Source organism: Cebidichthys violaceus, unplaced genomic scaffold, assembly GCF_023349555.1.
Source record: "Cebidichthys violaceus isolate CVI_PGR_0920_01 unplaced genomic scaffold, fCebVio1.0.p SCAF_2, whole genome shotgun sequence".
Lineage (NCBI taxonomy): Eukaryota > Metazoa > Chordata > Actinopteri > Perciformes > Stichaeidae > Cebidichthys > Cebidichthys violaceus.
The window spans coordinates 7,307,284-7,319,874 of record NW_027176372.1 but is presented as its reverse complement, the minus strand read 5'-3'; the positions used below and the strand labels follow the sequence as shown (position 1 = coordinate 7,319,874).

General features: G+C 41.7%; 1 protein-coding gene across 1 annotated transcript; it reads left to right on the top strand.

Annotated features, from left to right (window-relative positions):
* Positions 1-200: 200 nt before the first annotated feature.
* ptcd3 (pentatricopeptide repeat domain 3) lies at positions 201-12,337 on the top strand. The gene is made up of 23 exons (XM_068714217.1): positions 201-295; positions 680-732; positions 4,346-4,385; positions 4,525-4,570; positions 4,675-4,743; positions 5,697-5,801; positions 6,118-6,241; positions 6,330-6,433; positions 6,909-7,073; positions 7,197-7,257; positions 7,798-7,880; positions 8,525-8,669; positions 8,820-8,870; positions 8,966-9,055; positions 9,523-9,551; positions 9,993-10,099; positions 10,328-10,406; positions 10,754-10,844; positions 11,018-11,103; positions 11,201-11,346; positions 11,439-11,480; positions 11,858-12,016; positions 12,171-12,337. Exons 1-23 carry the CDS (start codon positions 207-209, stop codon positions 12,214-12,216), a joined length of 2,010 nt encoding a protein of 669 aa, XP_068570318.1. The 5' UTR covers positions 201-206; the 3' UTR covers positions 12,217-12,337.
* The last annotated feature ends 254 nt before the right edge of the window (positions 12,338-12,591 follow it).

The following is a 12,591-nucleotide window of genomic DNA, read 5'->3' as shown; positions in this document are numbered from 1 at the left end:
AAATGCAGATGACGAGGCTTTTACACACACTTTGCGCATACTGTACTATTAAAATGGCTGATTCCACATTAAAATTGAAGCTGGCTCGATGTTACGTGTTGATAGAATGTAGTATGCCTTCAAAATATAAAGTGCTATATTTCTTCTATCCCCTTTTATCTGCCCTGGTGGTTTCTTCCTCCCAGAAGCCTTCACTTTGTAACAACATGGCGGCGCCCGGACGGCACGTAGGGCAGTATATTCAAAGAAACACCCAATTTTTGCGAAATAATTTCGAGCAGTTATGGAGTCATAGGTAAGACAGCTGTGCTTTAAAGCAGAATGTTATTCAGTCGACTTAATTATCTTTTGATTTGAGTTACTACATACATTTTACAGCTGCAGCTAGCATCACTTGACAGGAGGTCATGTCTTTATGAAGCTAACTTACGTCACTGCAGCTAATTTGTTTTATTTAAGCAGGTGTGAGGAGTGTTAGGCAAGCAAACTGTGTTATACCTAAATGATTTGACACGGTTTGTATTTGTCAGTTGTCAGAACATGGGGCTTTTCTAACATGGCAAATGATGTCTGCCAGCCGTCCTCTCTGTACCTCATACACGGCCTTCCTCAACATGTTTGATTTACTTAGATAACAGATACAATGCAGTATGTGCAACAATTTATTTTTTCTTTCCAGAGGTTTTGGTTGGTCTCCAGCTCTGCGACAACAAACTGCAGAAGCGAATAAAGGTAATCTGGACTAATCATTTTGGTCACGACTGAGTCTCTCTGTGAATCAGTGAATCTCTCTGTTAATCGCAATAACATGAGGCACACTGTTGCACAGGGTGACATGTTCCTACGTTAAGTTTATGTTGAGCTGATCCAACACACACTGTCCTGCTTACATAAATCTACTCACTACAGCAATATGCATCATCAGATTATATATTTCATCAAGAACATGTTGTATATAATAAGATCACGGAGAAATGAAACCATAAACCAATTTTTAGAAGAATTTTAGAAATCAACCAGAAAGTATTTAACTATTCAATAAAACATATTTTGGTAGATGCTGAAGGAGAATTATCTTTTTTTCAAAGACTGATAGCGCCATCTTGTGGTTTAATTAATCCAAGCAGTTAAAAAAAGCAGATGAATTTCCATAGTAATTATTGTTCTGGGTGTTGGCTCAAGTGAAGTTATAGTTAGATCTTCATAAAGGAACTTTTCAAAAACATTTCTTTTCAGTTCTTAATCATGAGCATGTGAGTTATTAGCCAAATACATTTCAAAATCACAATTAGATAGGCCATATGAAATAACAACCTGGAATATAAAATAGGAAAGCGTATGTATGGGCCTCTGCTGACTGGATTCAAGAGCTTTGAAGTGGCTGTGTAAGATTTGCATGACATTTACACTGTTGACAGAACCACAGACCTTAAATATGCAGAACAATGCAATTTATTTGATGACACTTTATGGTAAACAAAAATCATAACTATTTACATGCAGAACAAATGTCATTCATTTGATGACACTTTATGGTAAACAAAAATCACAACTATTTAAACATGCAGAACAAATCATGTAATTCATTTGATTACAACTATAGCTATTTACATATGTCAGTTTAGCTTAGACTACTGCTAATTCAGGTTAATTATCAAAGCAACAAGTGGAATAAACATTTTTTTTAAAATACATAAGAGGAATTCAATTTATCCAAAAACAATTTTAAAAACTATCAACATTTTGGTAATATCCGATACCAGTGACTGTAATTGAGCGCACACATCTTAATCAACAGCATTCAGCTGTGTCACAGCTCTGTCACTCAGGACAGGCTGAGGGCCATTGTCTCACAGATGTAGTGTCGCTCACCGGCACAGATAATATCGTCCCAGGAGTTCAGCCAATCCTCCGCTCCGATGTGTGCCGGTGGGACGATGACCACACAGTCCTGCCCTGGCCCGTCAATGTCCCAGGAGGGGATACGATTATGAGAGACAGCGAGATCCTCCTTGTGGCACTGGCACCTCAGTGGCACTTCAGCGGCAAGCGTCAGTCAGGTGCCACAACTGTGGCGCTCGTTCGGCGCTCGTTCGGAGCTCGTTCGGCAGTCGTTCGGCGCTCGTTCAATGGCTGCTGTTTATATTCAGGGGTTTATGATCTACGTGTTAGAAAACACGTTTTTTCTCCAGTTAATTAGAATCTACTATGATGATAAAACTGATTTATGGCAGCTGACCTATCGTAACAACAATGGGTGCTCTCAGGAAATGTGGCTCAGCTCGGCAGCTTATTGACGGGTGCCGAACGAGTGTCGCTCGCTTGCCACAGTTGTGGCGCCTGACTGACGCCTGACTGACGCTTGCCACAGACTAGCCACTGCGGTGCCAGTGCCACAAGGAGGATCTCGGCCTTGCACAAGATTATTCGGCTCCCCGTGCACCCAATAACTGACATCCCTGTCCACTGTGTGTCCACTGACCCAAACGTAGAGTGGAAGCCCTGAGGGTGCTGTTGAGCAAATTGATACGTCATGTTGGTGAGAAATGCCTGGTCCTCTGCATCCCAGACAGTGGCCAGGTCACCCCCCATGTCCATGCAGTGCCATCGTGCAGATACCCACTTCTCTGCTTCCTGGGACAGGAGGAAGCAGCGGGATGAGTGTTCAATCCAGCCTGGCATGCAGCGGGAGCACTGCAGGGACTCTTTGTTGCAGAAAGTCCACAGGAACGACAGTCTGCTGGAGAACAGGATCGAGCGCTGGTGTCGATTCTCTGCTTCCAGCTGAGCGGATGTTTGCTGCTCGTTGTTTAACTGCAGGTGCAACTGTTGGATTTCTGCAGACGCCAGCAGGTTCAGGTTTCTGTTCTCCTCCTCCACGAGTTCACAGCTTTCAAGGATTGCATTCAGAAAGGCGTTCAGCTCGTCGTTCGTCACCTGTAACTGTGCCTTTTCTTGCAACGTGTCCTCCAACAGCAAGCTCAGCTGTGTAGTTTCAGCAGACAACATGGTAAAGTTGTTCATGAGCAACTCCAGTTGGCCAGCCTCACCTTCCAGATGGGTGACACGTTAATGAGTGGAATTCAGCAGTTGCGTCAGCTGATCATTTTTCATCTCCAACAGCTTGGTACTTTCTGCCATATTCTGTAATTGCGCTGTCAGATGTTGGTGTGTAGTTATATGGGCCAGGGTGACAGCGGCCAAAACACAAGACAGCACCACCCAAATCGCAGTAGAAACGGCTTTGAAACTGATTATAGGCCTCTGCACCAAGTTGATTTGAGTCTCTGCTCTGTCCATTTTGTCTTCTGTGGCAATCTGTGCTGGTTTCTCACCAGGACTTTCACTTTAATCACCAAGAGCAAAAAACTAAAGGGATCAAGAGATGTCACCGAAAACAAGATGCTCTAAAATCACACACTCATGTAACCACATACCAATTAACGCTACGTAAATAAAGACCAGATTGGTCTTTATGCATGATTTCCTTTACTGTACTTTTTCTCCAGCTCCTAGTTCAATATTATTACCCAATAACTCTACTACAACTGTAGTATTCTGACACTTCTGGTATATTTTATATATACCTGTCTGTATTGCTAGACCGTGTAACGCCACCTTGCTAGCAAGCAATGAGCACGGGTGGAAATACGTAGCCTAGCTAACGGTGAGGCTAACTGCTAACTGTTTGAGGTAACAAGTTACTTCTACGCTACTTTGCTTTGGTAACGTTACTTCTCCGACATTCAGTGAGAAATAATGTTTGTTTTACCGTTTAAAATGACAGCTACTAAGATTATACATGCAACACATTGACGTTAACCATTTTTTAAATTGTGGTAACTTTACTATTACTAGTGTGACTTAAGAACTTTTAAAATAATAGTAGCTATGTACTTTTATCTTAGTGACATTTGCTGCGCGTGTGTCTACAAAAGCCTTCACACACAACGTCCCACTGTTTTAGGAAATAATGTATCCTTGTTAGCCTTAAAATAAAATGAAACAAACTATATATGCATGACCCATTTTTAAAGATTTTCATTGTCAGCAGGAACCCCGGGGCTCGAGGATGAGCACCTGACAGGGTTGAGAATTTGGAAAGTATTGAGAGATGGACAAATATATTGTTGGTTTTCGTTTTAGTGGGTTTGTTGACAATAAAAACAAATTCTCCAAAGAAATTAATTTATTGAGAATGTATCTAGATTTGGAGAAATTCCGCCCCACCTGTTAGATTTGACCAAATCAACCATTACCGTACATCAGAGGCCAGGCGGTATTTCTACTTGACTGTAATACATCAGTGATGTTAAATCCCACCATTTCCTCTGTGTCGTTGCAGAATCTACAGATACTTTTGTCATCCCCAGGAAGAAAACATGGTATGTGTCCATCACTGCGAAATGACGTGTCATAGAGCTTCTTTAAAAAGCAGTTTAAAATCAAGTCAGCCGAGTATTTACACTTGCATAAATGTCTATGAACACAACTGTGAGTTTATGTCACTTCTTTCTTGAACAGGAGCAAGGAGGCAGTGCTGGAGGCTCTGGCTTCTACCGTCGGCAGGGTGAGAGCTCCTTGGCGTCCCTTTCTCTTACAATCGTTCACAGTGGATGTTTACTTGTCTATCCGTCCGTCTGTGTGTTTTATTTTCTTCTTCTCTCCTTCCAGGATCCTACAGCACATCCCTACTATTTCCAGGATGACCCGTACCTCTCTCCCAGGACCTCCTCTGAGTTTGTACGTGGAAAAAAACCACAAACTAAAGTAGTAAAAAAACAAGAGCAACAAGTATTAAAAATAAGTAATAAACAGTAAGAATATCAACTAAGTAAAAAGTTCAAAATCCACAGTAAGTATAACTAAAATACTAAAATATTATATATACAGACAGGGTATTTTTATTGCACAGTGTTTCTATTGCACAGATTTGTAGTGTTTTTTGGTGTTGTGTGGTCTACTGGGAGCACAGCTGGTTGTGCAGCCTGACAGCGGCAGGAAGGAAGGACCTCCATGGGGTGGGAGGTGTTGTCCATCAGGGATGATAGCTTAGCCATCATCCTCCTGTCTCCCACCACCTCCACCGTATCCAGTGGACATCCCAGCACACTGCTGGCCTTCTTGACGAGTTAAGTTTCTTCCCGTCGGCTGCCGGGATGCTGCTGCCCCACCAGACCACTCCATAGAAGATGGCTGATGCCACCACAGAGTCAAAGAAGGTCCTCAGGAGTTCTCCCTGCACTCCAAAAGACCTCAGTCTCCTCAGCAGATAGAGTCTGCTCTGACCCTTTTTATAGAGTGCTTGTATGTGGTTAGTCCAGTCCAGTTTATTGTTCAAGTGAACACCCAGAACAAATGTGTAATAATGTGCAAATGTCTATACTTTTACAAAAAATTCTAGTTAATTTACTTTTACAAGGAGACAAATTAAGTTTGGTTACATTTCTTCGTCTTGTATTTCAGGTCATAACATCGTTTTAACACCTGCTATGTATTTATGCTAATGCCCCCATTGAGAACACAGATGTGGTCAAACACAACATGAACAACCACAGGATGCAGAAATAAAGAATCGGTACTAGCAGCTCAGATTGCTGTTGTATCCACAATCACAGTAAAGAGAGCACCCTGGGTTATTATTTTGTAATCAGTATTTTGTAACCGATCATGTGACATCGTCCCTCTCTCTGCAGAAGCTGTACTCTCTCTCTCAGGAGTCTGGCAGATCCGCGGCCAAATACTTTGTCAACAGCAATCCCAAGTTCTTCACCAAAGACTTTGCTGAGCCACATATACCAGTAAGAGACACACATATTCTACAGCGAGGGAAGACGTACAGAGGGCTGGATAGTATCTAGTCACAGGTGTGAGTAATTAAGGGGATTGAAATGAAACATCAGCAGTCACACAGCAGGATACAAAAACAAGTTCTGAAAGTTAAACTGTAGCTTTACTCTCATAGCAAACGTATCTTGTTTGGGTTCACTTTAATGTTTGAAGCATTGCTGATGTAACACATTCAAATATCTAGTGATATTGTTTGATTACTTGTGTGTGTGTGTGTGTGTGTGTGTGTGTGTGTGTGTGTGTGTGTGTGTGTGTGTGTGTGTATAGTGTCTGATGCCAGAGACTGTGTCACTGCTACTTGAGGAGATGAGTGAGGAGGCACTGAAGGAACGAATCAGCTTGAGGAAAGTTACAGCCGCTGTCGACATGTATGATCAACTGCTGCAAGCTGGTGAGAACACACACACACGCACACACACACACACACACTCTTTCTCTGTTTATGGGATGCTGCTACATCAATTCTTCAATTCTTTCAGGCACAGCGGTCTCTATGGAAACGACCCATGAATTGTTGGACCTGATCTGTCTCTACTGTGACAGAGACCCGGTCCAGGAGGGAGGACCGCAGGCAGAGGACACGGTGAGTCCTCCCCTGATCCAAACCTCAGGGTGATGCTCAGAGACGGTTGGGGCTGCAACCAACAATTATTTTCATTATCAATTACCTGCCAATTATGTCTTCATTACTTGTCTTGTCTATAGAAACGTCAGAAAACAGTGTCAACAAGTCCAACATGACATTTGAAAGTGTCCAAACCGCAAAAATATTCAGTTCAGTTCAAGACAAAAGAAACCAACAAAAAACATTGGAGAAGATGGAACTAGAAACGTTTGGCATTTTTTTCTTTAAAATGGCTCAAAACGACCAATCGATTATCAAAATAACTGCCATCAATCTAATATTCTACAAACCCAAAGTTGTTTTTTTGTTGCAGCAAGTAAAGTCATGCATCCGCCTCATTCAGTGGGAGACTTCAGACATCATAGTAATGCTGCAGTATATATATATATATATATATGTATGCTTACTTTTGTGTCTCTCTCTGTGTCTTCAGGAGGAGTCAGGAGAGGAGGTGAGGAGACGGAAAGGGAGGTTCCGTCGGCCTTCAGACTTGCTGAGGTCCACCTGGAGAGAGAACTGCAACGCAGAGAGAATCTTCAACCTGCTGCCAGAGAGAGACACACCGTGTTACTCTGCTCTCATCAGAGGCATGGTGAAGGTGTGCACAGCTTCATCACTCATGTGGTGCACACTGGAAGGGCCTCTTCGTGTTTTATTGGGATTGTTGCTGCAGTGAAAAGGCATCTGATGTAGACTTAAGTGTTTGTCTGTCTCTCCCCAGCATGGAGCCTATGCAAAGGCCTTCAGCATGTACACAGACATGCTTAACAACAGAGTGACCGGTGAGTGGCAAGAGACAATAGGAAGAGAAAGCAGACACTACTTTAATGGCAATATTTTGAGTAGAAATTCTAGGTTCAAGTGATGACACGTGCAGTTATAATAATGTTCTTTTTCTTTGCTTTAAAATTCAAATACTAAGTATGCAGGTCATTTAAATACGTTCTACAATCATTTTGATTTTCAGTGGTTAAAAATGTCCTTATTCTCATTTCAAAAGGCAGTTTTGTGTTGTCATCATGTTTCATTTGGATTTAACTGTGAAAGTGGTATTTTGTTGAGACTGCCATTTATGATATGATCAGATATGCATATAATCTTCAGTACACATTTAGATATCAGGTGCCTTCACTGTTGGTTTACTGTCTTTTGATCTAATTAACAGAAGCTTTTGATCAAATGAAGATTCAGTATGTTGGTTTTTAACCTGGTGTATTGGTCCGTTTTAAGTGTTATTGTTGATAGTACCATGAGATGGTGCCGAAGAGTGACATTTCAAAACGGACAACCTGCTGAAGTTTGTGCTCACCTTCTGTCTCCAGCTGACGTCCACATCTTCAACGCTCTGATGTCGGCGGCTCCAGATGTCAGAGACAAATACAACGAGAGATGGGACCTCATCGCTGTAAGAGCCTTTTCACTGTTCCCCTCAACGCTACACATCACCAGGTCTCCTTGTGAAAATGGTCAAATTTATATTTTTAAATTTTCTTATCAAATTAGTTAATTACATTGTTTCTTGTTTTGGGACCCCCAAAAGAAAATATTTGATTAAAAAAAATATATTATGAAATAAATACTCATATGAATAAATTGTGTAGAATATCTACATTCAGTGTGAAATAATTTAAGAATTATGAAAACTCAACCCCATTATTTTATCATTCTTGTTCTATTTTTTATTAAATAAAAACATACAAATAAATAAATATACCAGCCAGTAAAGCCCTGTTATCTAAATCAGAGTGATGAAATAACATTTCATCATAATACTTGATTTTTATTAATTTATTTTAAAAAAAAAATCACAATTAATTGTTTCAGGTATATTTATTGATATGATGATTTATTTAAAAAATACTTCTTTATGTTGTTTTATTCAATATCCATATATTTTGACAAAAACTGAACAGGCTGTATTGCAAATTAAAATTTTTGAAATTATTTCAGTCAAATTTGGTGGGAAAAGTCACTAATGTGGCAAGATGGCCTTTCCCGTGACTGTACTCTAGTTAAAAGCTCCTGTTGTGTGTCTCTCTCTGTCTGCAGGAGCTGTTGAACCAGATGAGTCAACAGAAAGTTCAGCCCAACCTGCTCACCTTCAACAGTGTTCTCAAAGCTCTGAGACGCTGTGGCTTTCTGGCCAAAACACAAGCTCTGCGCACGCTGAATGAGATGAAGGCTATGGGAATAGGTGACCACACACACACACACACACACACACACACACACACACACACACACACACAGAGTAGTGTAGGGGTACAGTAGTAAGACGAGACCAGAACGATGGATGATCCATAGTCTTCTGTTGAAAACTAACTTTGTGTCTGTACGTGTTCAGATCCCAGCCTGGCCTCCTTCGACCACGTGTTGGCGGTCTTTTCCAAAGCAGGTAAACAGAGTGTGAGCTTCCATTATACTGACACACTACTGGCACAGTCTCTGGTGTTGTCTGAGTTGCATTAAGCGGTTTTGTTTCCTCTCCAGCCTCCTCTGGCCAAGGCAACACTGACATTTTACAGGAAGTGATGTCAGAGCTGGCAGGAAGCAGCTTCACCTGCCAGGACCCCGATGATGGTATGTTGCTGTGCATGTGTGTTATGATTCTACACATTTGATTTAAAATGTACTTAAAGCGAGGGATGCACCGAACGGCTAGATCAGGTATCAGTGACAATAAGGCACATCTGTCCAATTCAACTCTATGTTTATGTAATATATACATTATATACTGGAACCTGTTTAGGGTTTAACCTTTCTGTTGCAGCATTTAACATTTTTACATTTGAATTTCTGTTATTTTGAAGAAAGTTGCTGGCTCACAATTTATTATTCTAATAATAAACAACAATTCAGGAAAGAATGATCCCAGTCACTTCCACACAGTGATCAATCACTGCTATCCGATCGGTACTCGGTATCGCCTCAGGTTTTGGTTTCAGGACAGAAAAAGTCAAATTGGTGCATCGCTACTTAAACCTATAGTCTGTATATAAGAAGTGGACTGTTAATACTGATGTTCTATTCTCTCTTTTTCTTTCTAGTTCTCTTCTTCTCGAGCGCAATGAGAATAGTAAGTCATTTGTATTACTTGTTTAAATATTTATCACATATAGATCTCTGCAAAGTGCAAGTCCTTTTTTATGACGGAGTCTTAAGTGCACAGTTGGTTATTGTGAGCCTTGTTTTTTCATCAGCTCCTCTGTGTCTTTTTATACTTTAGATGGATAAAAGGGTTGCTGTTTAAATAAATATTACACCCTTCTTAACATCAATCAATCTATCCTGCTCTCCTGTTTCTGAAAAACAATAATTTCTGTATTTGTAGTCAGATGTCGACTGCTTTGGACACTGTTCTTTGATAACATTTAAATTACTGTCACTAGCATTCTAAGGGATTTTAAAAGGCTAGTCTTAAATTAGTCATGACACATGCAGATACACTGATCCCGTCTTCCCATTCATTGTACATTTACATGTACCTGTTTTTCTCTGACTGTTTTTGTCCCAACAGTGTTTGGATAATAAAGATCTAGAGCTGGGTTATAAGGTCCAGAGTCTAGTAGAACAGGGGGAGAACTGGAGGCTTCTGGGAGATTCCTACCAGCAGAGTATTTATTAGTAAGTAAAAAAACCCACATCCCTGTACCTCCTACATGTCTCTGAGTGACAGCTGGAAACAACTGTGAGGTTCTGGTCAATCCATGAACCACATGTAAGTTATAGGGCGTAGATTCATGAGCCTCACAGCGGCCTGAAGCCTGAACTCTAGTGGTTATAAATAATACTGTCGATGAATTTCCACATATTTGTCCTTTTTTAACCAGACCTCTCCTCTCTTCTATCCAGTGGTCGCTTCTTCAACCTGCTGTGTATGATGGAGCACATCGACGTGGTGCTGAAGTGGTACAGACGGCTCATTCCCTCGGTCAGTACAGCTCTGCATCAGCTGCACCACTCTAGACCATATAATGCTATATATGAAGAATCAATAACACATTATGGGATATTATAAGCTGCAGCTGGTACTTCACTCCATTATCAGGGTTCCCACGCGTCCCGGAAAACAGTTGACCTAATTTGTCAGTCACGGAAAACACAGAAAATGTTCTGTAAAATCTTCAATTCACTTTTGGACTTAAAAGGCTTGTCACATAGATTCCTCTAAGTTGTCATACACATGAATGGGATAGACTAGAGAAAGTGAGATGGATAATTAACCATATAACTAAATATAATCATGCTTTATGGAAATTATCTTGATTGTGTTTCCAGTTGTACTACCCGAACCCTCAGGGACTGAGGGATCTGCTGCAGGCTCTGGACACAGACGGCCGCCTGGACCTGCTGCCCACAATATGGAAAGGCGAGTTTAAAGATAACGTGAGGGTTACAGGAATCTAATCCCACCATTCAGTGACACAGACCATGTTGTCATTGTAATAAACCACGCTCCTTTACATTTCACCCATTATAAACTGGATAAGTTGTGGAAATGACCAGCATCTGTGTCTGTTTTTTCCAAATCTGTCGTTCCAGACATCAGGTCTCTGGGTCACGACAACAAGTCCGATCTGGTGGAGGAGCTGCTCACCCTGATGGCCAGGGACAGACACAGTCCTGAGGTCAGTAAAGGGGCGGGGCCGCGGCGAGAGAGCGGAGACGGTAACGCGATGAAGGGGATCTGTGTGTGTGAACAGACGGCTGTGTGTGTGTCCGCAGGTTCAGGAGGCGATGGCCGTGTGTGCCCTGGACGTGAAGAGTGCGTTTAGTGGAGACAGAGGGAGGCACAGTCTGGAGTGGAGCAACGCCTCCCTCTCACACATCACCTCCCTGCTGCTGCGAGCCAACAAGACCCAACAGGCCTGGTGAGAGAGTCGCTCCATCCACTAACACAAGAGCGTTCTACTAACCCTTACTGCCCAATGATGTTAAAAGACTCCTCCATTGTTGTCTGCAGGGACATGCTGCAGCTCTTCAAATCCAAGAACAGAGTTCCTGAGTAAGTCTCCGTCCAAACTACAAATGCACACAAATCCATTTCAGCCTTCCACAGAGCTCTAGTTTATGACATCATTTCACATTAAACAAAGAACATAATGCTGGTATTTTACTTTGAAAAACTACCATCATGGAAAACCTGTAGAGTTTTTGTCGGCTCCGACATCTCACACTTGTCGTGACAGGAGGTTTCCAACACAAACGGTAATTATGTCACTATCACAAGGTGATAAAAATGGAATTATATATTCATATAACAGCAAAGCACCACATGTAGAACTGTAACTGACTCTGGATGCAAGTGTTCCAACAGATAAAACAAGTTGTAGGAATAATGTTTGATCATTGGCTGTGTGTTCCCGCTGTGTTATTCTCCAGAGAGGGGCTGTTGGAGGACTTCCTGTCGGCGTGCCGCAGCGACGGCTCTCCCGACAGAGCAGTGGAGCTGGTCCAGCTGTCTGCAGCCTTCTGTCTGTCTGCAACACCGAGACTGGCAAACCAGACACTGGCCCAGTTTGATGTGACGGAGGAGCAAAGGTGAGGAGTAAAGAGTCTAAACATTTGTACACACCAGGAAACATAACGGGAAAAGAGATTTTTTGATAATAATTTCAGTATCTTTGTAGCATTTGAACTCAACATGATGTATCATATGTATTTAGTTTTCCTCTTATTCTTCTGTCCCATCCAGAGCCGTGTTATCTGAACTGGAGGCGACAGGAGAGCCCTCTGGCTGAAGGAGACAACAGTGGGTGAACCGCGATGATGCCTATCCATCGATAGAAAAATGTGATAATCCACAGAGTGTGTTTCTGTTTCTATATCTGTGTAATAAAAATATATGTTGCGTAAATAAGATCTAAACCTCTTGCAATGCTTTCTTTTGGTCGTCAGCTAGAGGCCGCCATTTCTCCTTCAGGGAGTGTTCGAGTCACTCACGTTTCAGGGTCCTACCACATTGTGTCATAGTTTACAGTTTCATTCCCACTCTGTGTGCATTAGACAATTCTTTTCAGCTCACCAAAACATGACTGAGAGAGACCATAGACCAGGAATGTGTATTTTTATGCATGACCATAAAAATGTGGTTTGGAGGGAAGGACGCAGAGGCA

What these genes read in the sequence shown, in the direction of transcription:
- ptcd3 (XM_068714217.1), top strand. Translation starts at nt 207, where the DNA reads ATGGCGGCGCCCGGACGGCACGTAGGGCAGTATATTCAAAGAAACACC. An exon ending in ATCCCCAGGAAGAAAACATG is followed by an intron (nt 4,386 to 4,524) that starts GTATGTGTCCAT and finishes TTTCTTGAACAG; the next exon opens with GAGCAAGGAGGCAGTGCTGG. An exon ending in GCTTAACAACAGAGTGACCG is followed by an intron (nt 7,258 to 7,797) that starts GTGAGTGGCAAG and finishes TTCTGTCTCCAG; the next exon opens with CTGACGTCCACATCTTCAAC.